The sequence below is a fragment of the Sorex fumeus genome, unplaced genomic scaffold, assembly GCF_029834395.1.
Source record: "Sorex fumeus unplaced genomic scaffold, SorFum_2.1 ptg000169l, whole genome shotgun sequence".
Lineage (NCBI taxonomy): Eukaryota > Metazoa > Chordata > Mammalia > Eulipotyphla > Soricidae > Sorex > Sorex fumeus.
Window position 1 is genome coordinate 587,548 of NW_026606226.1, and position 23,340 is coordinate 610,887.

Sequence of the window (23,340 nt, forward strand, 5' to 3'; positions counted from 1 at the left end):
GACGATCGCTCCCGATCGCCGACCTTGGCAGCACTCCAGCCCCAGAGTGACAGGAGAGAAAGCAGACGGGTACCTGCGAAAAGAAAGGTTGGAGCAGAACATGGAATCCTGGCGCCGGCGCCGCCGCCGCGCCCATTCCCGGGAACCAGAACTCAGGAACACTCTATTAACCTCCTTGCTGGTGTGGATTTGTTCCGGAGAGATTTCCCAAGCCTGCGGCTGCTTCTGTTTTTAAAAATACTTTATTTCCCTAGTAACAGCTCCTGCCTATGGAGCACGTGTAGAGGGGGTGGTAATGAGGGAACTGGCAACGGCAGGCATGGACTATCAGTAGATTCAGCCATTAGACCATGGCATCAAAACCTGTGCTATCTGGACAAGCACCCCCTCACCCCACAACCCACCACCAGAAAAAAAAGAGGTACTATGGCTCAGGTTGCTTAAAGGAAACAGATTCTATCTTTGTGGGATGGGGCTTGCCAGTGCTTTCCTTCCTCAAAAGCAGGTGGCACGGGCCTCTGTGCCTTGCCTGAGTTTGGCAAGGCTGACAGGGAAGGTGTTAACCAGCGCGCCCCCAAATCCAGTGGGTTGTCTGAGTAATGCACACGTGGTGGTAAACAATGCCTTCTGAAGAGTGGGCTTGCAGAACTAGCAAACCCGGCAGGTCAGCTACAAGGTTTCTGAGCCAGAGGAGGTGGGCGAGAGCTTGGGGTGTCCCTGTGCTCTGAGGAATGATTGGGGAGCGGGGGAGGTTACCTTGCTAGGACCTGCCCATGCAGCATCTCTAGACTTCAGGAAGACCAGAGAGCCCTAGAGCCTGCATTTCTAATTTCTAGGGGAGGGAAAGGCAGGGAAAGATGAAGGGAGAATCCAAGGATGCAAGAAGAAGCTAGCGGGAGCAAGCCAGGCAGGAAATTGTCTAGGGGTAAGTAAAGTTTCACTGTGAAGATCCGGCTCTGGGCAGGAAACCATTCTCCAAGCCCTTCTGACACCCCTCACCACCACCCCTCTCACCCTCTGGATTCTCCGTGCTTTGAGCTCCTCAATTGACCCTCTCAATTCCTCCACTGAACATGGTTGGCTGCCACCAGTGCATAGTCCAGAGTGACTTGAATTTTCCTAATTAGCCCTCCCAATTGCAAGGACACTGAATACTTAGTATTTGTGATGTGAACTTCATTCTGCTCCACTGTCTGTCTGGTTGTTTACATCCACATTTCTTTTGTTGTTTGAGCCACACTCAGGGCTTTGTGCTCAGGGATGATGACTGGTGGGGTTCATATGTAGTGCCAGGATGGAGCCCAGGTGGGCTCCATGCAAGGTAGGTGCCCTTCCCCCTGTACTACCACTGGGTTCCTACATGTCTGCTTTTCTCACTCAACAGAAAGGTGCTAAAGAGACCAGGGTGATAATATAGCAGGGAGGGCGTTTGCCTTGCATGTGACCAACCTGGGTTCACTTCCTGGCATCCATAAGGTCCCCCAAGCACCGCGAGGAGTAATTCCTGAGTGCAGAGCTAGAGTAACTCCTAAGTATCGCTGGGTGTGACCCCCCCCAAAAAAAAAGAAAAAAAAAAGCTGCTAAAGAGTGGGGAACTTGGTGGGGCCTGGAGCGATAGCACAGCAGGTAGGGTGTTTGTCTTGCACGCGGAAGACCCAGGTTTGATTCCTGGAATCCCATATGGTCCCCGAGCACTGCCAGAAGTAATTTCTGAGTGCATGAGCCAGGAGTAACCCCTGTGCATCGCTGTGTGTTACCCAAAAAGCCAAAAAAAAAGGTGAGGACCTCGGGCCAGAGAAATGGCTCAAAAAGCTGGAGCACATGCTTTGCATGCCAGAACCCTGGGTTCAATCCCTGGCACCACATGGTTCCCTGAGCACCTCCCAGAGTGATTTCCTGAGCACTCTCTACTTCCCCCGAAGAAAAATAGGACCTTGTGTTACTCATCTCTTCCCTTGTAGTCAACCAAGCTGATTTAAATATGCTGAAGCAGACCCAGGATGCAGCTGAGTGGTGGAGCACTGGTCTTGCGTGACTGAGGCCCGGGTTGGATCTGCAGCACTGAAAAAAGAAAAATACTGACATAAACTTCTTGGAAAAAACAAGTGCATTTCTTCTTCTTTTTTTTTCTTTTTGGGTCACACCCGGAGATGCACAGGGGTTACTCCCTCCTGGCTCATGCACTCAGGAATTACTCCTAGCATTGCTCAGGGGACCATATGGGATGCTGGGAATCGAACCTGGGTTGGCTGCAGGCAAGGCAAATGCCCTACCCGCTGTGCTATTGCTCCAGCCCCAAACAAGTGCATTTCTATCATGCTGCATCCCCATAGGATTGAAAGGGCTTCCAAGCAGACTATTAAAAATTCATTTTTAATTTTATTATTTATTTTGGTTTTGGGCCCTGGCCATGCTTAGGGCTTACTCCTGGCTCTGCACTCAGGGATCACTCCTGGAGGGGCTCAGGTACCATATATGGTAGCAGGAATCAAACCTTAGTAATGTAAGTACCCTACCCACCATACCAACTTTCCAGCCCCTCATTTGTAATTTTAAAAAATATTTTAATATACATGTCTAACACTAAGAATTTCTATATTTCTTCTGTCCTTTGAAAAATCACTTGTCACCCTGAAGTAGTGGGAGATTTTTTTTTTTTTCTATGCCAGGGGTCGGGACAGGTGGAGATTGAACGAGGTTCAGCCAAAGCAGTCACGCAAGGCAAATGCCTTACCTCCTGTATTATCTCTTTGACTTGGGAATGGGAAATCACACGGTTCGTTGAAACTCACAGTGAACATGACAAGTATCCACATGTTGTGATGGTAACACGTATGGAGTAAAGGATGAATTCTTTGTGTCTTTGCTTTTTTTGTGGCGGGGGGGTACACCCGGTGATGCTTGGGGTTATTCCTGGCAGTGCTCAGGAGACCACATGGGATGCCGAGGATCAAACCCAGGTTGGCTACATGCAATGCAAGCACCCTCCCTGCTGTACTATCCCTCCGGCCTCCCAGTATCTTTTCTTTGAACAAGTTCCCCCACCCTCTTCCAGGATGCGTGGTGGGGGCAGAGGGAAGGGGGAGACTAATGATCTCGGAAGGAGACACAAGAGGTCCCAAAGCTAGGCTGCAAAGGAAGATTAGCGCTGGTTTCCTTCCGAATCAGAAAGGGATAGACAGGCTGGCCCTTAGTCCCCTGGGAGTCTCAGCCAGCTCCTGATCAACAAGCTAACTGAACACAGCTTCCTTTGGGACCCCACAGAATCCTCCTCACCACCTGCTCCAGCCTCTCTTCCCTTCTCTGGAAGGCCCTTCCATTACTGAGGATACTGTGCTCCCCCCACCCCTCCCCTGCTCAGGACCAGCTGCTTTCTCCCCATATGCTCCTATAACCTAGGTCAGGCCCAGACTCAGTCCGGGTAATGATGCCCATGTATGGATAGACCCAAGGGGACAGCCTTTGTAAGGGAAAACACTTTCCCCGAGGGAATTTCTAGTCTATTAGGTAGGCATGCACACATATACACACACCTAGGAAATCAACACCAGAGGGATAATAAATACTGAAGACGTGATCAGTAGTATCAAGTAAATGATGGAGACCACAGAGTATCTTTGATGCATATTTTTGTTGTTAGTTAGGATCACCTTTGAAGAAAGGGCATTGCATACCTGTTTTGAGAGTCTTTGACCCCACCCTGGCGTCAGGACCATGCCCTCTTCGAAAGAGTGGACATTTCCTCAATTCTCCGTGGCGACTTCCTCTCTGAGGATTAGAAATCATTTGCCACCATCTTAGAGCTAAGAAAGGCACCAGCTGATCCGGTCCGACCCCTGACCCAGCTAGGTGTGTTCCCTGAGCACAGAGCAAGGTGTGGACCCTTTCCCACACACACACACACACACACACACACACACAAAACAAAAAAAACAAACAAAAAAAACCGCTAAGGGAAGAATTAGAATGAATAGCGTAGGCACTGTTATTTGCACGGACACAGGTGCCAAACATAAGGCATGATGGTAACATGTACGGAGTTCAGTGTAACCTGGAGAAAAAAGCCTCAGATGCACAGGGCGCCAGGCACCGGGACCGAGTCTCCCGCTTCCTTAACTTTATTCCTTCAACCGCAGCCTCCCCGCCTCGTGGGCACAAAGTCGTGCCAGGATCTAAGGAAGTCAAGGACCGGGTTAAATCCAAGACCCGAGGGCACTTCCAGCCCCTTTAGGGATGAAGGGTCCCGCTGGGCCGGTTGCCCGGCAACTAATTGCTACTGCCAGGGCAGAAAGTGGGTGGGATGAAGGAAAAGGACTTGGATCAAGGACACGAAAAAAATGGCGTGGGCGGGCTTCTCGAAGGTCTCTGCTCTAGGATGCACGGGGTCTTCCAAAGACATTAGAATGAGAATGCCGCCTTCCGATTGTGAAAAACGGGTCTCTACCAGGAGACAGCTCCGCTGCACAGCCTCGTCCCTCTCGCTTCCTCCCTCTGCTCCCAGTAACCATCTTCTGGGCTCCAGAAGCACCGCAGGGGAGCAAACCCGGGGCTCCTGACCCTTTAAACGTGACCTACGGAGGCCGAAAGAGCTAACCCTGACGTGGAACAAGGAGGCGTTCGCATCTCCGCCACGTGGTACTCGGAGGCGTTCATCTTGGAACCGGGCAAGGCAAAGTTTTTCCGCGGGTCGCTGTATAAGTCAATGGAGAAACCAGAGACGTATCCGTCCTCGTTTGTCGTTCCGTGATTGTTGCTTCAATGCTTCCGGGATGACGGAATGGTGAAACAAAGCCCCCAGGGCCTCTCTTTTGCCCTTATCAAAAATGGCCGCCCCGCCTTCAGCGGGCAAGCTGCTCCCCGGACTAGAACCGGGCGGAAGCGGAGTTGGGCAAGTACTGCGGGGCGGGCCAAGGTTGCTTTGGTGGAGACTAGTGGAAGCGCCCCAAGGGAGGGCTGGATTTTGCTCACACTGGTGCGGCAGGCGGCTACTCCTTGCCGAGGCTTCAGGGCGTCTGCCCGGCTGGCCTGTTACTAGAAGGCAGCGAAGCGGGAGCCGCCGCTGACCATGTGGGTCCTTCCGGAAATGCCGCTGCCGCTGCTGGTGAATTTGATCGGCTCGCTGCTGGGATTTGCGGCCACGCTCACCCTCATCCCCGCCTTCCACGGCCACTTCATGAACGCGGGCCTCTCTGGCAAGGACCTCAACAAATATGACCAGCAGCGAATGTGAGCAGCGGCGCACGGGGTCCGGGCTGAGAAAGGGGGATGCAGAGACTGGAGTGCTTGGCTGCGCGCGGGGTCTCTGCGCGCTAATCCAGCCGAGAGCCGGGACCCCTATGGGAGGGGAGGGACAGAACTGGCCAGGGATGAGGGAGGGCAGGGTGGGGACTCTGGGGCGTAAGGGAGACTTTAGCAGCCGTCCCCGCCCCCCCGAATTCGGTGACAGTCCGGCTAGCCCTAGTGAGTGACCACGCCCCCTCTCCTCTTCCCCCTCCGCCCCTCTTGCTGCTGGGCCACAGCCCAGAGGCCCAGGGAGTGATCAGCGGTGCGGTTTTCCTTATCATCCTCTTCTGCTTCATCCCTTTCCCTTTCCTGAACTGCTTTATGGAGGAGCAGTGCAAAGACTTCCCCCACCACGAAGTAAGTGGTTTGGGGGGGTGGGGGCAGAGGGGCTGTTTGGTGATGGTGCCTGGAGGCGGGAAGCTGGGGACCTAAGGAAGTTGGGGGCGCCCGACTAAGGAACGAAGGGAAGGACTGGAGAGGTCTCCTTGGAGCAGGCTGCAGCCGTGACTGCGCGAGCCTCCCCCAGTTTGTGGCCCTGATAGGTGCCCTCCTTGCCATCTGCTGCATGATTTTCCTGGGCTTCGCCGATGATGTGCTGAACCTGCGTTGGCGCCACAAACTACTGCTGCCCACCGCTGCCTCCCTCCCGCTGCTCATGGTCTATTTCACCAACTTCGGGAACACTACCATAGTGGTCCCTAAGCCCTTCCGGTGGCTTCTTGGCCTGCATCTGGACTTGGGTGAGTAGCCTCGCCCCAGCTGCTCTGTGGCCCCTAATTCCTGGCACCCTTGCCCTAACCCATTCATTATAGCTTTCTTTCTGGCGCCCCACCTTTTTCTCGAAGTGTCCCAGCTTCCTCCCGGTTTCCTCTCGCCTCATTTCTGTGGACCATTCCCTCTCTCCTCTGTTCTCACCCCCTTTAAGATGTCTGTAAATCCTCGCTCTCCTGCTGGACACTACTTGTCTTCTCTCTCCCTGCAGGGATCCTGTACTATGTGTATATGGGGCTGCTGGCAGTGTTCTGTACCAATGCCATCAACATCCTGGCAGGGGTCAATGGCCTGGAGGCTGGCCAGTCCCTAGTCATTTCTGCATCCATCATTGCCTTCAACTTGGTGGAGCTGGAAGGTAGGAGAAATTTCAGGGTAGGAGAGAGAAGTTTTGAGTGTTACTGGAATTGCTGGATTCCTGACTCTCGGGGCATTCGGAATAAAAGCAATATTTGCATGATTGTAGGTGAGTAGGTGAATGAACTTAGACGATAAGTTCATTGCATAGGCCTTGGAGCTATCAGATATAGGAAACAAAAATAGCAGCTCTGTCTTTTTTGGGGACTGGGGGCCATGGGGTTTGGCTCATACCTGACGATGCTTGGGAACTCGAACCAGCTTGTTGCGGCTGCAGCTGCATGCAGAGCAAGTGCCCCACCTCTTGCGCTATTTCTGTGGACCCCAGGTTTTTGAAAAATTATTTTTTGGTCATTCCTCGCTTGGTGCTATGGGCATAACCCAGGCGGTACTCAGGGACCCTGAGGTGCCAAGGTGGAACCCAGGACTCCCACATGCCTGTACTCCTATCCTTTGAGTCATCTTCCCGGCCCATCCCTGTCCTGTAGAGCTTGATCTTCATTTGCACTAACAGGTGTCCCACGGTCTTCTATTGAGAGTTTTGCAGGGCCTCAGCTTAAGACAGGCTCATCCTATGTCCCAGGAAGAAAGAGACAAACACCAGCCCTCCATCACCTCCTCTGAGCTTTGACCAAGTACCTCCCCACCCCACACTTGGCCTCCCAGGAAAAGCTAAACTCTCCCCCTTCTGGCTAACAGGAGTGATTGCTGCTTCTCTGCTAAAACTCCAGCCGCTCCTTGGGTCTTTTATTTTGGGGCCACACCCTGCTGTGCTCAGGGGCCACTCCTGGTAGTGTTCAGGGTGAGTGATGCCAGGGATCAAATGCAAGTGTCTTCCCAGTTGAACTATCTCTCCAGCCCTTCAGATCTTTTATTTTTTTCCTCTGATATCTGATAATGTAGGGGATTGAACCCAGAACTCCATATGGGCAAGGCTTTACCACTGAGCTACCTCCCCAGTCCTTAGATGAAAACAATCAAGACACACAATCAGGGCACACTCCTGGTTGTCAGTTTCGAGTCCAGGGCAAAACTTGGCCTTGTTGAGATTGTTAAAGGGCTGGTCGTGTGCTTTGCATCTGGGAGGTCTGTGTTTTTTCCCTGGCACTATATGGTCCCCTGAACACCACCGCGGGGTGTGGCCCAAACACAATGTCTCTGCCTCGTTTCACCCTCCCGAGAATTAACTTCTCGAACCAGCTCTCCTAATCCCCCCTTACTGAAGCATCCTGGGGTTCCCCAAGCTGTGCAGGGTTTCGGAGTTTCCTCGTTCTAAGAAGCGCATCAGCCCAGCTATGTCCCCAGGTGTCTCACTGATAAGCAGCCCCAGTTCTCATTAGAGTTAATGGGTCTCTTAACACTCCGGATCCTTGACCTTGTCACCACCCTCTTTACAGAAGAGGAAACTGAGGGTCAAGGTCACAGCTAGGAAGCAAACCAGGTATTCTGACTAATCTGTACGGAGTTGAAGACACAAGCTGGTTTAGGAAACCTTTGTGAAAGAGGTGAAATGGAGACCCCCCAGGGATTTCAAAGTGTAGGTGGGTTCTGTGGTTGGGTTTTTAGGCCACACCAGTGGTGCTCAGGGCTCACTCACTGCTCTGGGGACTGTGTGATGCTGGGGATTGAACTCAGGGCTCTAGAGTGCAGAGCACATACTTTAACCCTTTCAGCCCTCTCCCTGACCCTGCTAGTGAGTTCCTGGATGTGACTGACAGTATAGTGACAGGAGCAGAACAGGACAAAACTAGGGCTGAGGTACGGAGATAGTGGCTGTCCACTTCTGCATTGATTTCCCCCTTCTCCCTTGCTTCTCAAGGTGACTACCGGGATGATCATGTCTTTTCCCTGTACTTCATGATACCCTTCTTTTTCACCACCTTGGGACTGCTCTACCATAACTGGTAAGGAGAACAGTGGATAGCGGGGGCAAGAGATAGCAGTTCTGATCCTGATGCTGACCCGTTTCCTAATAGAGAAGCTAAAGCCGGGGCACCCGTTTTCTGGGTTTCCAGGTGTTAGTATTCCGAAATTGTTCTGCCTCCAGGAATATTTGTGAATGAGTATTGGGAATGAAAATATTCAGGGTTCTGCGGCCTCAGGCCTGAGCACTGTTGGGCAAGCTGGAGTCTGCGCAGGGTCAGGGCTAGCCTCGTGCCCCGGGGATGTGCCGTGGAGAAAGGATTGTTGAGGGCTGTACCACCAGTCAGACCCTGTCTCCCACACAGGTACCCATCCCGGGTGTTTGTGGGTGATACCTTCTGTTACTTTGCGGGCATGACCTTCGCCGTGGTGGGCATCCTGGGACACTTCAGCAAGACCATGCTGCTCTTCTTCATGCCCCAGGTGTTCAACTTCCTCTACTCGCTGCCTCAACTCCTGCACATCATCCCCTGTCCTCGCCACCGTATGCCCAGGTAGCCACTATGGGGCTCGGAAGGAACATTCTGACTTCCGGAGTGCGCACAGGGCAGGGCTCTGCAGCGACTAAGAGATCACAGCGTGTCTGGGCTCGGGAATCTGTGTTCGCAGCACCTTGAAGAGCACACTCACTTTTTTTCTCAGCATCTTCCCCTCCTCCCCCATTTTTGTTGTTGTAACTGGCTTTCTGTTTGGTTTGGGGCCGTGCCCAGTGGTGCTCAGGCTTTGCTCCTAGCTCTGTGCTCAGGGATCACTCCTGGCGATGCTCAGCCATCAATCTTGGGTTAGTTGCTTGCAAGGCAAATGCCCTTATCTATCTCTCTGGGACTATGTTATTGTATGGTGAGGTTTTTGGCTAGTTTTGTTGTGAGGTACCAAGCACTATGCGGGGGGGGGGGGGGGTCATTCTTTGTAGTGTTCAGGGACTAAACCCAGGGCCTTGCATGTATAAGATACATGCTTGAGGTTTTTCTTTGGGGGGGGGGGCAGGAGAGGGCCACACCTGCCAATGCTCAGTCCTTGGGGGTTACTCCTGGTGGTGCTCAGGGGAACACATTGTTGCTGGGATTGAACCTGAGCCTCCTGCATTCTGCGTCTGTGCTCCAACGCTTTGAGACATCTCTGGACCTGTGATCTCAAGTTATATCTCCAACTTTCCCCAAACTGCCCGTTTTATTTTTATTTTTTTGCGGTGTCAGGGATCAAACCCAGGATCTCATATGTACGAGGCATGTACCCTTCCCACTGAAGTACATCCCAGCCCTGAACACGCAGTAGTATGCAGCAGGGTGAGAAACAGCTCCCAGGATGACGCCATACACTGCTCCTCCCATACATAAACCACCTCGAGAAGAGTTCTTGGAATATGGCTCTGCCACATCAAGCTCTCTTCCCTCTGCAGACTCAATACCGACACAGGGAAACTGGAGATGAGCTATTCCAAGTTCAAGACCAAGAGCCTCTCTTCCTTGGGCACCTTTATACTAAAGGTAATAGGGTTCCAAGGAGGTAAGGGTCTAAGCTGCAATCCTGAGCTCGCGGAATGGGGAAGGGAGGCCTGCCAGGATAACAGCCAGTGGGAGCTGGAAGCATTGAGCAGCTCTCAGCTCCTGAAGCAGATATGTGAGTTGAACCCACTCTGCCCATCTCTGGCCCCTCCAGGTAGCAGAGAGCCTACGGCTAGTGACTGTGCGGCACGGTGAGAACGAGGATGGGGCCTATACTGAGTGCAACAATTTGACTCTCATCAACTTGCTGCTTAAAGTCTTGGGGCCCATGCATGAGAGAAACCTCACGGTGTTCCTGCTGCTGGTACAGGTGCGAACGGGAACAGGAGTTTGCTCCTCTCTGTCTTGCACTGTTCTGCTTCTAACACGAGTATGTTTCTTTGTGCAGATCCTGGGCAGTGCCCTCACCTTCTCTATCCGGTATCAGCTTGTCCGTCTTTTCTATGATGTGTGAGAGACCTGGTCGTTGACTGTCTCTTCAGTCTCCAGGGTGCCCGACTCAGGCCAGCCTCTTTCTGGACCAAGACTACCTCCTGGCCAGGCCATGTTCACCCTTCAATCTCCATCAGATTTTGTCCTGAGCATTTCCCTTCCCCTGTGATGACTGACTGGCTGGACATTGGCCTCTGCCTGTGGCCTTCTTTCTCTTGTCACTCTCCCTCTCCAGCTCGTGCAGGTGGAATGCCGTGACTTTCAAGCTGTTCTCCACAACACTATCCCCATATCAGGCCAGGGGATAAAACCCTGGTTGGGGACAGGAAGAGACACTGGAAGGTGTCTTGATATTGAACTATTAATGAAGTATTCTGATCACTAAGCGCAGACAGGGGCCAGGTGCTCCTAGTGGTAACAATAAAGTGTTATCTTTTTCTTGTTCTGTACTTCCTAAGGAGATTTTCGGGCAGGTTGCGAGGACTGGGGGAGGTACGTCCTGCAAGAGGACATCTCTCCCCTCCTCTGCTTCCCTGTGCCAGACCCCTTCCAGAAAAAACTAATCAGGTAAGGTATGTAGACAAATTATTGGAATCCGGACTCTCTGTAGAAGGCACAGGGACCTTAGATTGCAGTTAACCTGGAGCCAAAGATAAGAATGGGTTTAAGACGCACACGATTCAATCCCTGGCATCACGTGTAATGCTCAAGAGACGGGAGAGGCGTGATCCCTGAGCACAGCTGGGTGTGGGCCATCCCCCCTCAAAAATATTTTTTAAACTTTTTTTGCAATATGGGGCCAAGGGGGAGGGAAGGTGCCGACCTGGAAGGGGAGGCTGAGGAAACGCGGATGCGAACCCTTTTTAAAAATTCTGTGGTGGTGCCTGGAATTGCACCCAGGGCCTCGCACGGGCAGGCTAAATCTCCTTCCTGAGCCATCTCCCCGGCCCCCACTGCCTCGACTCTTCAAAATCGCTAGGTTCGCACGAAATCCCAGACAGCTTTCTCAGGTGGCTTCCGAAGCCACCCGGCTTTGTGTTCCGGCCGTGCTCCGGGCTGTGGAGTTTAAATTCCGCGCGCTGCACCTGGATTGGCCGCGTCAGCGAGCGGAGGACAGACTGCGGGCCCTCTCGCCTCCTCGCCTATTTCCCCGGGCTGAAGGTTTTCAAATCCGACCAATCAGCAGGCGCGCTCGCGCCGCCCGGGCGCCGCACGGAAGAGCAGCGAGCAGCCAACCAGAGGCGCGCTGCAGCGGAAAGGACCAATCAGGAGGGCGCGAGGGGTGAGCGCACGGGGCTTATAAGGGCGGCTTCAGGGGCACGCACGGCGACAGTTGGACTGCGGCGGCGTGCTTCCCTCCGGGCCGTTCCGGGCGCTTCTCTCCTCCTCCTCCGCTACCTCGCGCAGCATGTCGGGCCGCGGCAAGACCGGCGGCAAGGCCCGCGCCAAGGCCAAGTCGCGCTCGTCGCGCGCCGGCCTCCAGTTCCCGGTCGGCCGGGTGCACCGGCTGCTGCGGAAGGGCCACTACGCCGAGCGGGTGGGCGCCGGCGCGCCGGTCTACCTGGCCGCGGTGCTCGAGTACCTCACGGCCGAGATCCTGGAGCTGGCGGGCAACGCGGCCCGCGACAACAAGAAGACGCGCATCATCCCCCGCCACCTGCAGCTGGCCATCCGCAACGACGAGGAGCTCAACAAGCTGCTGGGCGGCGTGACGATCGCTCAGGGGGGCGTCCTGCCCAACATCCAGGCCGTGCTGCTGCCCAAGAAGACGAGCGCCACCGTGGGGCCGAAGGCGCCCGCCGGCGGCAAGAAGGCCTCGCAGGCCTCGCAGGAGTACTGAGCCGCGCGGCGCCGCCGGGACGCCCGGGTCCTCCCGGAGCCACCACAAAGGCCCTTTTAAGGGCCACCCAAGCCCTCACGAAAGAGCTGGGAAGCACCGGGGCGGCGCGGCCCCCCCGCCCCCGCACCGCCCCGGCTCCGGGGGCGCCGCTCGGCCGCGACCCGTGAGGCGATCGCCGGGGGGCTGCGCCTCAGGCCGCCCCGCGCTCGCGACTCCGCCCGCCCGCCCCGGACCCCGGGCGCCGCAGCCTGGCGCTCCCGGCCGCGGGGAGGCTGGCGGCTCGCGCCCGCGGCCCCTCTGCTGCCTGATCCCCGGCCTACCGCGTCCGCCCGCCTGCCCGCCTCCTCGTCCTCAGGCCCGCGCGCGCGGCGGCCGGAAGCTGCCGCGATCGAGCGACCGACCCCCGCCTCTGGAGACGAGCGCCGGCGAGGAGGGAGCACGCGGGAGAGGCCCGGCCCCCGGGGCCACTTCCGCCGCCGCGGCGTGGACGCCAGCGGCGCTCTGACCTCCCCGCCCCCCGCCCCCGGACGCCAGGGACTCCCTGGCCGCATCGCCCCTCTGGACCGGCATCTCGCCGCAAATGCTTGTCCTGGGGAATTTCACACGGACTAGTTTTATTAAAGCATTGGTTTTCTTTTTTTAAAAAAAACCCGAAGTGTCTGTTTTTATTTGGCTGTGTCGCCGAGACGGCGGGGCTGTAACTCACCCACCTTCCCTCAAGGTTACCGGGAGCTGGGCCAGGACAGACTGATCAAGGCCTGCCTGGGAGAACTATTCGGTTTGGGCTACATGCACGGTGCTCAGGTCACTCACGGTGCATGGGAAGGGTCATGTGTGGGGCCAGGGTCAGGGGTCAGTGCCTGGCAGGAAGGGTCACGTATCTCCTTGCCCCGTCCCCTGGACACAAGTCCTTCTGAAGTGATGAGTCGGAAAAGGCCAATTTTACAACCCTCCGGAAATGAGAAGCACCTTCCGCTGATTTATTCGAGTTGTTTACATTCCCAGGCTTTGAGGAGATGATCAATCACAGAGACACCCCCCCCACCCCCAGGAGAGGTGGTCTAGGAAGTCTCTGGCCCTGTAGTTCAATCCTCTAGAGAGGGGCGTCTGTGCCCCAGCACCACTTAGTGGGCAGCATTAAGTTGCCTTGCAACATCCAGGATGTTCTTGGCTCCTTTGTTCAGTAACAAATTGGCCAGGTTGGTGCCCAGGTTTTCGGCTGCAAGCTGGGCTCCTCGGGGAATGTTCCTGGCAGTGATGCCCACCAGCTGTGGATCATCCTCTGGGCCGTCCTCGTGCTGGGTGAGGGAAGGAGGAGAAGGATGAGCACAAAAAGAAGGTTACATGCAAATAGGTGTTCCCCCCGCCCCAGGCCCCCCCCACCACTCCTGCCAGCGGGGGCACCTGTGCAGGAGTGTTGACCGTGGCCTGCATGGTCTCTTGCATGCTATCTGCGCCGTCCAGACTCCAGACTCCTCCAGTCAGGTAGAGCTGGGGAGAAGCGGGACAGCAGGTGGTCTCAGCATCATGGGAGGCCATTGCTTAGAAACCTGGGCTCTTCTTGCTGACACCCAGAATGCACAGGGAGAGGAGAAACATCTGTTTCTGCCACCCCTACCTTCTGCCCATCTGCTTACCTGACCGTCCTTCAGAGCTGTGTGCACTGCCACAGGCACACTGCAGCCTCCTTCCTGCAATGAGACGTTTTCCCTGTGAACCCAGCCCTGGGTCTTCTCCCCACAACACATAAGGAGTTAGGGCTGATCATACTGGCCCCACCCAGTCCCGCTCCTATAGGGCCCTACCAGCTGCTTCAGGAAGGCCCGCTCAGCGATGCAGCAAAGCAGGGTCTCAGGATCATGTAACACGCCCACCAGGTCCAAGATGTCCTGGTCCTTGGCTCGGACTTCCACGCCCAGGGCTCCCTGAGAGAAAAACATCTTGGAACCTCAGCCCACCCCCAATTGTACTCCAGGGTCTAAGATGGGGCCTCCTAAAATCTGCCCCTTCTGGGAACCTTAACTGATGGAAAGCAGAGGCAAAAGTCTGTGTCAAGGGCATAGCAGACAAAGGCGGAGGTGGAGGGGTGGAGATAGGGGGGTATCATTGCCATGTGTCCCTGGGCTAGCCTACCTGACCCACAGCATACATGCATTCTTCGGGGTGCAGGATCTGTGGGGGCAGAGAGGCAGTCAGAAGGGGTTAGGGAGAGGGGCACCAAGAACCACACAGTGCAACATCCAGTAGAAGGGACTTCCCAGATTATAGAGCCAAAGTAGGCGAATTCCCACCCTTCCAGCCCCTCCAGGTTCCCAGCACAGTGCTGGAGGCCAGGTTTTAGGAAAGAGCAGGCGGGAAGGAGCGGCGAGCGGTGCCATGGTACAGCCCCTACCTGGCCCACTCGGTTGTGCCAGCCCATGCGCTGCAGGCCCGCTGCGGCCAGGATGATGGCAGCGAACTCCTGCTGCTCGTCCAGCTTCCGAAGCCGAGTGTTGAGGTTTCCGCGCTGGGGAAAGGAGTTAAGGAACACCAGTGCTAGGCCCACGGAGCCTAGGGTCTGCCTGCAACAGTTTAGTTGGCCAGCTTCTCACCTCTCAGGCCTCGGCTTCACGCTGAGTGCGAACTCCTGTCCACACTCCAGGCCAAATACAAGTCTAAAGATTTTGACCTATTAACTTTCTCCTACTTATAAATGAGGAAAACAATACAGGGTTGACAACTAATTGGCCTAAGGTAGCAAGACTTCTGAGAAGCCTCCTCCGAACCGAATGTGATTAGATAATCCAGAGAATTTCCGACTCTGCGCACTGGAGCATTTGGGCACAAGACTATTTTGCAAATTAGTTTTACAAAATGTACTTCATATTATAAAAAATCAAAACACTTGGGGGTATACTGGGGTTCTTGGTGGTGGAGAATGGGCACTGGTGAAGGTATGGGTGTTTCACTGTATGACTGAGACTTAGACCCGAAAGCTTTGTAACTGCTCTCACAGTGATTCAATAAATAAAATTATAAAAAATGAAAAAAAAAAGGGGGGCTGGAGCGATAGCACAGCGGGTAGGGCGTTTGCCTTGCACGCGGCCGACCCAGGTTTGATTCCCAGCATCCCATATGGTCCCCTGAGCACCGCCAGGAGTAATTCCTGAGTGCAGAGCCAGGAGTAACCCCTGTGCATTGCCAGGTGTGACCCAAAAAAGCAAAACAAAAAAAAAAAAAAGAAAAAAAGGTGGAGTTCATGCAAAATTCAATCAGCTAATCAGTGGCTGAATAAATAGCCGTACTCCTACATAAAAAAAAAATCAAAACACTGTAGTAAACTACAAAAGAAAGATAGCGGGGCCAGAGTGATAGTACAGCAGGTAGGACATTTGCCTTGCACGCGGCCAACCCAGGTTCAATCCCTGGCATCCACATGGTCCAAAGGTTATTCCTGAGTGCAGAGCCAGGAGTAACCCCTGAGCATTGCTGGTGTGACCCCCACCATTCTCCCCTGAAAAAAAAAGAAAGATGGGAGTCAGGGAGATGGCTCAAAGGGCGAGAGCACATGCTTTGCATGTAATTCAATATCAGCCAGCACATGGTCCCTTGAGCAGAGCAGAAGTAGACTGAGAACCATCAAGTGTGCCCCAAAACAAAAGTGAAGGGATTAAGGATGGATGGATGGATGGATGGATACAAGGATGGATGGATGGATGCATGAAAAGAATAGACAGCTTTTGCCCTCCCCACAGTGTACCCCAGAGGGAGCCCATCCATCTCAGGGCACCTGGAGCCCTTTAGACCTTCTTCCTTGGGGTGGCTGTCTTCCCTCCATGGAAAGGATACAATACTCTTGAACTCCAGATGAGGGAACTTTCTCTGCAGCTGGGCAGCTCTCCGCAGGGAGCTCGTTCCCACCACGCTGCACAGACAATTTTTTTTATGAGCTCGAACCCTCAATATGCCCTGGGCATTCCTCCTCCACCCAGTCTTCCCCTTCTGAACAGGGGTCCAGCAAGACCCTACTCACCTCTTCTCTGGTAAGGTTTCTAGCGTCTTCCCAACAAATCTGGGGTGAAAGACAACAGCATCATAGGGGTTCTCCCGCCTGAGGGTAGAAGGAAGGTGACAGAATGAGGGAGTGCAGAAGGAAAAACAAAAAAGAAAAAAATTTTAAATGAACAAAAACCCAAAATGAGAATTTTTTGGGGGGGGTCACACCCAGCCGATGCTCAGGGGTTACTCCTGGTTTTGCACTCAGGAATCACTCCTGGAGGTGCTTGGGGGACCATATAGGATGCTGGGAATTGAATCTGGGTCGGCCGCGTGCAAGGAAAACGCCCTACCCACTGTGCTATTGCTCCAGCCCCGAGAAAAATATTTTTTAGAAAAAAAAAAAGGCAGAATGGGGGTGTGGGGCTGGGTACCATACACGGTCCCCCGATCCCCAACAGGAGTGATCCCTGACAGCAGAGCCAGGAATAAGATCTGAACTCAGCAGAGTGTGGTCCTAGAACGTCCCCCTCCCCCAAAAAAGAAAAGGAGAGATCTGTGATCCAATCACTTCTCTCCACTGCCAATGAACTGGCATTTTCTGAGTTTTCTGTCACACAGAAAACTGGCAGGGCAGGGAGATGCCCTAGAGGCAGAGGACCAAGTCCTGAAGGGTTATTAACAAGAGGCCAAGAGGCTGTGAGGCCTCCTTTGTGGGAGGACTCTTACTTGCAGATGGCACCGATGGTGAAGCCGGGAGGAAGGACGGTGGGCAGATCCTTCAGCGAGTGCACGACCAGGTCCACCCTACACAGCAGACAGAGATGCTGGGAGAAGGGCCAGTGCAGGCCCCACCTGCTTCCGTCTCTGCTTCCCAGCCACCTGGATAGCAGTTTCCAACCCTTCAACCACCTGGGACCAGCCAGGTGAACAGCAGGTCTTTCTGAGCCTGAGTCCCCTCACGTATGCTCCTCCTCCCTTCCCAGCCAAATTTATTTTTATTTATTTATTTATTTATTGCGCTTTTTGGGTCACACCTAGCGATACCCAGGGCTTATTCCTGGCTTTACACTCAGGAATTACTCCTGGCGGTGCTCAGGGGGACCATATGGGATGCTGGGAATCGAACCCGGGTCGGCCACGTGCAAGGTAAATACCCTACCCGCTGTACTATCGCTCTAGCCCCCCAGCCAAACTTTTAAACGTTTTTGAATTTGGAGGGTTATACTTTCCAGGGATCAAATTCCAGGTTATACTCTTGGAAGAGGGGCCCCCGCACATGCTCCAACCTGGGAGCTATCTCCCCCACCCCAAAGTCTTCCTTCCAAGCAACCAGAGAGCTCAGAAGCAGGACAATCTCCTTTCCTAAGGACTGAAAACAAAAACACCCATGATGTCCACTCTAGCCTCTGGGAGGGTTTAAACCTAACACCCTAGCCACCATCCACTGAAGTCTGATGCCCACTGGGGTTCTGCAAGACCGGGGTGGGGGTGAGGTGACCAGCCTGGCCTCAGTTATCCACTCACTCGTTCCTCTCCAGGGCGTGCTCCAGCTCCTTGGTAAACAAGCTCTTCTCTCCAATCTACCAAGCAGGAAAAGTCTGAGTGAACCTCACCCAAGATGAAAAGGGGCGGGAAGACACAGATTCAGCAAAAAGGGGTGGGAGGGGTGGGAGGCTTACCTTGGAGAGAGCAGTATCAAGAATCTTGTCCCCTGTAGTGGACATCGCAACTGAGGAGAGAGGCAGGCAGAGTGAGGGGCCTGCGGGCTAGCACTCAGGAAGCCATGCCGAGCCCACTCTGTGCCATACTCAGGATTTCACAGAACACAGGGAGCGGAGGGTGCCCACCCAGTGAGATCTGACACTCCCCCAAAAGAGCCACAGCAGGGGAGAAAGCACAACAGGCTGAGTGCAGGCTTTGTGTTAGGTTCTGTCCCTGGCATGAGGGTCAAGGACCTGAGCACAGAGCCTGGGAGTGGATACCTGAGCATTACCGGGTGTGGCCTCATTCCCCCAGAGAAAAGAGGGGAGAGAGGGGGATAGAAAGGAAGAAGAGGGGCTGGAGAGATAGTACAGTGGGTGGGGTGCTTGCCTTGCAGAGGGCCAACCCCAGTTAGATCCCTGAGCCCTCCAGGAATGATCCCTGAGCACAGAGTCAGGAATAAGCACTGAGCACTGCCAGGAATGACCCCAAAACGAGAGAGAAGAGAGAAAGGAAAGGAAAAGAGCCAAGGCAGGAGCATGAAATAGCAGGCTAGGGGCTGGAGTGACAGTACAGTGGGGAGGGTGTTTGCCTTGCACGCAGCCGATCCGGGTTCAATCCCCAGCATCCCATATGGTCCCCCAGCACCACCACGAGTAATTCCTGAGTGCAGAGTCAGGAGTAACCCCTGGGCACGGCTGTGTGTGACCCAAAAAGAAAAAAAAAACAAGAAGAAAGAAAGAAAGAAAGAAAGAAAGAAAGAAAGAGAGAAAGAGTAGGCTAAAGCAGAGTCAGGCTAGATCAGAGTCAGTCTGGAAGTATTCAGCTTAAGGAGGAGCCAACGGAGATCCTGAGGTAGTTAGACCCCTTTTCTGGTCTGAGGTTAAAGCCAAAGACCAAAGGCCCAAGGCACAGTATAGTGGCTAGGGCAGTTTCGTTCCTGGCATCCCATATATTTCCCCAAGCACTTCAGGAGTAAGGCCTGAGCACCACCACGTGTGATCCCCACCCCACCGGGGGCCGGAAGCTAGAGACCTGAAAAACTAGGTATTGTTTTTCCCCTTAGTTTCCATTCCTTTCCAGAAAACTCACTGAGGGCCAGAGAGATAGGACTGGGTAAGGCACTGGCCGTGCACATCGCTGACCCGGGTTCGATACCTGGTACCCCATACTATTCCCTGAGTGCTTCCAGAAGTGATCCCTGGGCAGACTCAGAAGCCCTGGGGGCCACTGGGTATGGCCCCAAAACCAAACAGAGCAAGAGAACACTCACTGATTTCAAACTGCAGGCCGGGGTACAGAGTTTTCAGCGTCGCCACCACACTGTCGGTCTGGATGCGGGCCAGCTGCAGGCAGAGACCGAGGTGAGCCCTGCCCGGTGCCCAAGCCATACCCTCTGCATCTGGTCAGAGGGGTTCCAAAGTGCTGGGATACAGGAGGGATTTGAATGCCAACCAAAGGTCATGAGGGGTTTGGCTGGGAGTCCTGTGCACCCCAACAATTTGCCCAGTCCAGGGACAATCTCCACAGCACGGTCTGTCATTCCACACAGGAGTGATCTCCTAGGCACCCCACTTCCCCCATGCCCTCCCCCTTCCCCCAACCTCCCCACTCCTGCACTCACCTGGCTCTTGCGGGTACCCACGCGAATTACTCTCATCTTGCCCCCGTTTTTGTCCTGCAGAGAAAGTGCCCAGGTCAGCGCTCCTGTATTCTTCAGCCCCCAGCAGCAGCCCGCTGAGCTCAGGCAGGACACTCCAAACGGGCCCTGTTACTTTCTCAGCCCCTTTCGCCCACCGCTGGGACTCAGAGAAGCTGAGAGCAGAGGGAGGAAGGGATAAGGGCTGTTGTCGCCACAGTGACTGGGACACAGCTGCGCCGAGACTTCGCCTGGTCACAGCAGTGAGAGGGCTGTCCAGGGCAGGTGGGCCGAGAGATAAGGCCCATCAGCCGGGCCACAGGGAGGGTGGGCCCTACAGAGGGCAAGGGAGGCCAGCTGGGCCCCACGCTGAGTCACTGGGGCTCCACGACAGAGCCAGCACCTGAGGAATTTCAGTCCCCAGGGCAACAAGCCCTGTGCATCCCTTCATCATAGGCACACAGGATCAGGGGCCGCAGATGTGAGGCAATTCCTGCTCTGCCTCTTGCGCTGATGACCAGGAGTGCATTAACTACCACATCCCTGCCTCCGGACCCCAGTGCTCATCTATCAGATATGGGGCCGGGGAGAAGGCTCAAATGTCAGGAATGCATGCCCAGCAAGTGGGAGCCCTGGGTTCAACCCCCAGACTCCAGTAAGCGCGATCCAAATCAACAAAACAAGGGCACTGAGAAAAAAAACGGGAAGGCTTGGACTCACGGAGTTCCTCTGTGACATTCTACCGGCCGAGTCTGAGCTGCTTCACCAACAAGGAAACAGTGGAGTGCCAGGGGATCAGGCTGAAAACTCAGGGGATACGCCTCTTCCTCCTGCGAGGCACCCTGGACAAAGGTGTTCGGTGCCAAGCAGGTGGAACTGGGTTCTTCGGGAGAAGCCAGAGATGTTTCTTTCCAGATCAGAGAGGGAAGCAACTAGCCACTATGGAGGCTCCACGACCATGTTCTGGGGCTTTTGGTAGCCCTCCAGGGCATCTGCTACAGGATGGGGCAGCTGGCAAAACTCACACTCTGTTCTCTGTCCACCCTACTCCTGTTACTGCTTCAACAAATCAACTCTTGGCCAGAGAGAGGGCTCAACAGGCCGAGTACAGGCTTTGCATGCAAGAGGACCAGGTTCATTTTTTTGGTTTTTGGCCCACACCTGGCAGTACTCAAGGCTTACTTCTGGCTCTTGCTCAAGGATCACTCCTGGCAAGCTTGAGGGACCATACAGGGTGCCAGGGATCAAACCTAGCTGGCCACATACAAGGCAAGTATACTATCACTTCACTATTAAACCTCTGTAGGGTTTAATTCCTGGGCACCACTGAAAGCAATCCCTGAGCACAGAGATGGGAGCAACCACTGAGCACTGTCAGGTGTGGTCCAAACACCCCTCCCCAAAATTAAAGAAACTAAATAAAGCAACCCTGGAGGACCCAGGGAAAGCAGGCTAGGTTTCAAATGTTAACTAGGTTTCAAATGTTAAACATGATCAACCAAGTTCTGAGTCACAGGCAGTCCAGAGACAAAAACCTAAGGCCCCCTGGGGCCAAGCAATAATACAGTGGGTAGGGCGTCTACCATGCATGCAGCAGACCCGGGTTTGATCCCTGGCATCCCATATGATGCCCCGAGCACTGTCAGGAATGATCCTTGAGCACAGAGCTAGGAGTAACCCGTGAGCACCGCTGGGTGTGGCACTAAAACAAAAACAAAAAAAGAAAGAAAAGAAAAAGAAATCTAAGGTCCAAACATTCCTTTAAATTAATTGGTTCTGAGGCTGGTAAAAGATAGTACAGCAGGTAAGGCTTTTGCATTGCAAGCTGCTTGATCCTGGTTCTATCGCAGTACCTCATATAATCCTGAGAACTGCGAGGAGTGACCCCCTGAGAGCAAAACGCCAGGAGTAAGCCCTGAACACCACTGAATGTGACTCAAAAAGAAAAAAAAGCGTGGGGGGGGTGTAATGGGAGGGAAACTGGGGACACTGGTGCTGGGAAATGTACACTGCTGAAGGGGCAAGTGTCGGAACACTGTATGACTGAAATCTAATTATGAACAGCTTTGTAAAGCTCCATCTCACAGTGATTCGATAATAAAACCTTAAAAAAATATGTCCTGGGGCCAGAGAGCTAGCACAAGGGTTACAAGAGTTAAGGTGCTTGCCTTGTACTCAGTGGACCCCAGTGAGATTCCTGGCAGTCAGAAGTGATTCCCCAAGCAGAGAGCCTGGAATAAGCCCTGAGCACCACCAGGTGTGGCCCCCAAATCAAACAGCAGCAGCAGAAAAAATATATACATATATACGCACACATATGTGATTATGTATATATGTATATATGTGTGTGTGCATATATATATATGTAGTTTATATATTGCTGGGGCGAGGGAAATAGTTCAAAGGAAAGAGTGCATGTCTGGCATGTATAGGGCACCACATTGATGCTCCACATTCCCTGGTAGTCTTTAACAGAACTGGAGATCAGCTCCCTACTCCCCCCAATATGTACATACTGCATACGTATACACTAGAGCTACTGCTTTTTATTCTCTATTTGCGGGGATGGGGATGGAACCCAGAGCCTCATGCGTGCAAGGCAGTCCCTCCCCCAGAGCGCTTTTAATCTTCATAACAACCTATCAGACAGACAGGACTCTCAGACTGTTACAGAAACAAAGGGTGGCTCCCAGGAGCATAGAGTGCCTCGTCTTCAATTACTTAGCTAATAAGGGTTCAGAGCAGGAGCTAAGATGTCCCTGCTCCCAGTCCAGTGCTCAGGAAGCAGCAGGCTGGCACTGGCAGATAATGGGAGCCCACCTATTTCTTATCTTAGACAGGGCGTGGCCTCCCCAGGCTCCGCGGCTGGCATCGCACAAGCCCAAAGCTCCGGAGCAGGTCAGAAGCAGGAAGGCCCAAGGATGGCTGCGGCCGTGGGCAGCAACCCAGCCTGTGTCTTGGCTGGGTCTTTTGGGCAGGCTGGGGCTGGGGAGGTCGCTAAGGTGGAAAAAAAAAGGCGCATTTCCCGTCGAACACGCGCACTCTGGAGACCGGGTGTGCCTACTCGGGGATGTGAAGTGGTACACTTTCTCCACGGAGGACGCACTCCGCCTCAGCCCTCGAGGGCAGGTGTGACCCTGAGGACTGGCACTCAGGCTCGTGTAGACGAACTATCCGGGGCTGGGCCACTAACTCTAGTGCCGTGGCTGCCAAATCTGGCGGGATGCCCCCCGAGATCCTCGCGGGGACGGGCGTTCCACTAAAAACAATCTCTCCACTTTCCACCGAAGTTAAGGGTAACTTTAAAAACTAGTAGGACCCAAAAAAAAAAAAAGCTGACGGACAGCAGTTCCAACCAATAGAAACCCGAAGACGGAGACCAGGGGCCAATCGTTGCACCGCTAGTCCGGAAGCCCGCAGTAGCGGAGGTCACCGGCTCAGGACTCACCGCCGTTGCGGCCGCGTCGCCGTTACCAGACATGGCTGTACTCGAGTAAAGGGCCGGGCGCTGCCGCCAAGCTTCCCCGGGAGCCGGAGAGGCCGGACGCAGCGGCCGGCGGGGACCGCGTGCAGCCGGCCGGAGCCCGTGCTGCAGCCGACTCCAGGCTCTGCGATGGCTGCGTCACTTCCGGCTACGCCCTCTGAGGGGCGGGATCTCCCTGGGGCGGGAATTAAAAGGATTGCGACAGCCCTTACCTGTCGGTTACCGCGCCCACTCAGCCAGGTGGAACGCCGGATTCCTGTTTGTCCAGTCTTCTGGTTTCTCCTACTCCTTTCTCCGTTAACTATGCGGAGTCAAGAATTCCGAAGGTCAGTGCCTAAAATATTCTCACCAGGAGCCGGCCAGTTAGTATAGGGGTTAAAGCGCTTGCATTGCACGACGCAGACCCAATTCAGTACCACATAGAATT

At 54.2% G+C, this 23,340-nt stretch overlaps 3 protein-coding genes across 3 annotated transcripts; 2 read left to right on the forward strand and 1 right to left on the reverse strand.

Moving 5' to 3' along the window:
* Positions 1–4,193: 4,193 nt before the first annotated feature.
* DPAGT1 (dolichyl-phosphate N-acetylglucosaminephosphotransferase 1) lies at positions 4,194–10,709 on the forward strand. Its single transcript, XM_056107487.1, has 9 exons — positions 4,194–5,226; positions 5,520–5,640; positions 5,810–6,023; positions 6,266–6,412; positions 8,231–8,315; positions 8,640–8,828; positions 9,734–9,821; positions 9,994–10,149; positions 10,228–10,709. Exons 1-9 carry the CDS (start codon positions 5,066–5,068, stop codon positions 10,291–10,293), a joined length of 1,227 nt encoding a protein of 408 aa, XP_055963462.1. The 5' UTR covers positions 4,194–5,065; the 3' UTR covers positions 10,294–10,709.
* A 544-nt stretch (positions 10,710–11,253) lies between these two features.
* Positions 11,254–12,747, forward strand: LOC130016791 (histone H2AX). The gene has a single exon (XM_056107488.1). It carries the CDS (start codon positions 11,680–11,682, stop codon positions 12,109–12,111), a length of 432 nt encoding a protein of 143 aa, XP_055963463.1. The 5' UTR covers positions 11,254–11,679; the 3' UTR covers positions 12,112–12,747.
* An 83-nt stretch (positions 12,748–12,830) lies between these two features.
* On the reverse strand, positions 12,831–23,066 carry HMBS (hydroxymethylbilane synthase). The gene is made up of 14 exons (XM_056107595.1): positions 22,878–23,066; positions 19,415–19,468; positions 19,064–19,136; positions 17,769–17,818; positions 17,614–17,669; positions 16,816–16,893; positions 16,124–16,201; positions 15,940–16,015; positions 14,504–14,617; positions 14,245–14,283; positions 13,917–14,036; positions 13,749–13,802; positions 13,516–13,602; positions 12,831–13,409 (listed from the first exon to the last, which is right to left on the reverse strand). Exons 1-14 carry the CDS (start codon positions 22,908–22,910, stop codon positions 13,236–13,238), a joined length of 1,086 nt encoding a protein of 361 aa, XP_055963570.1. The 5' UTR covers positions 22,911–23,066; the 3' UTR covers positions 12,831–13,235.
* Between the last annotated feature and the right edge of the window lie 274 nt (positions 23,067–23,340).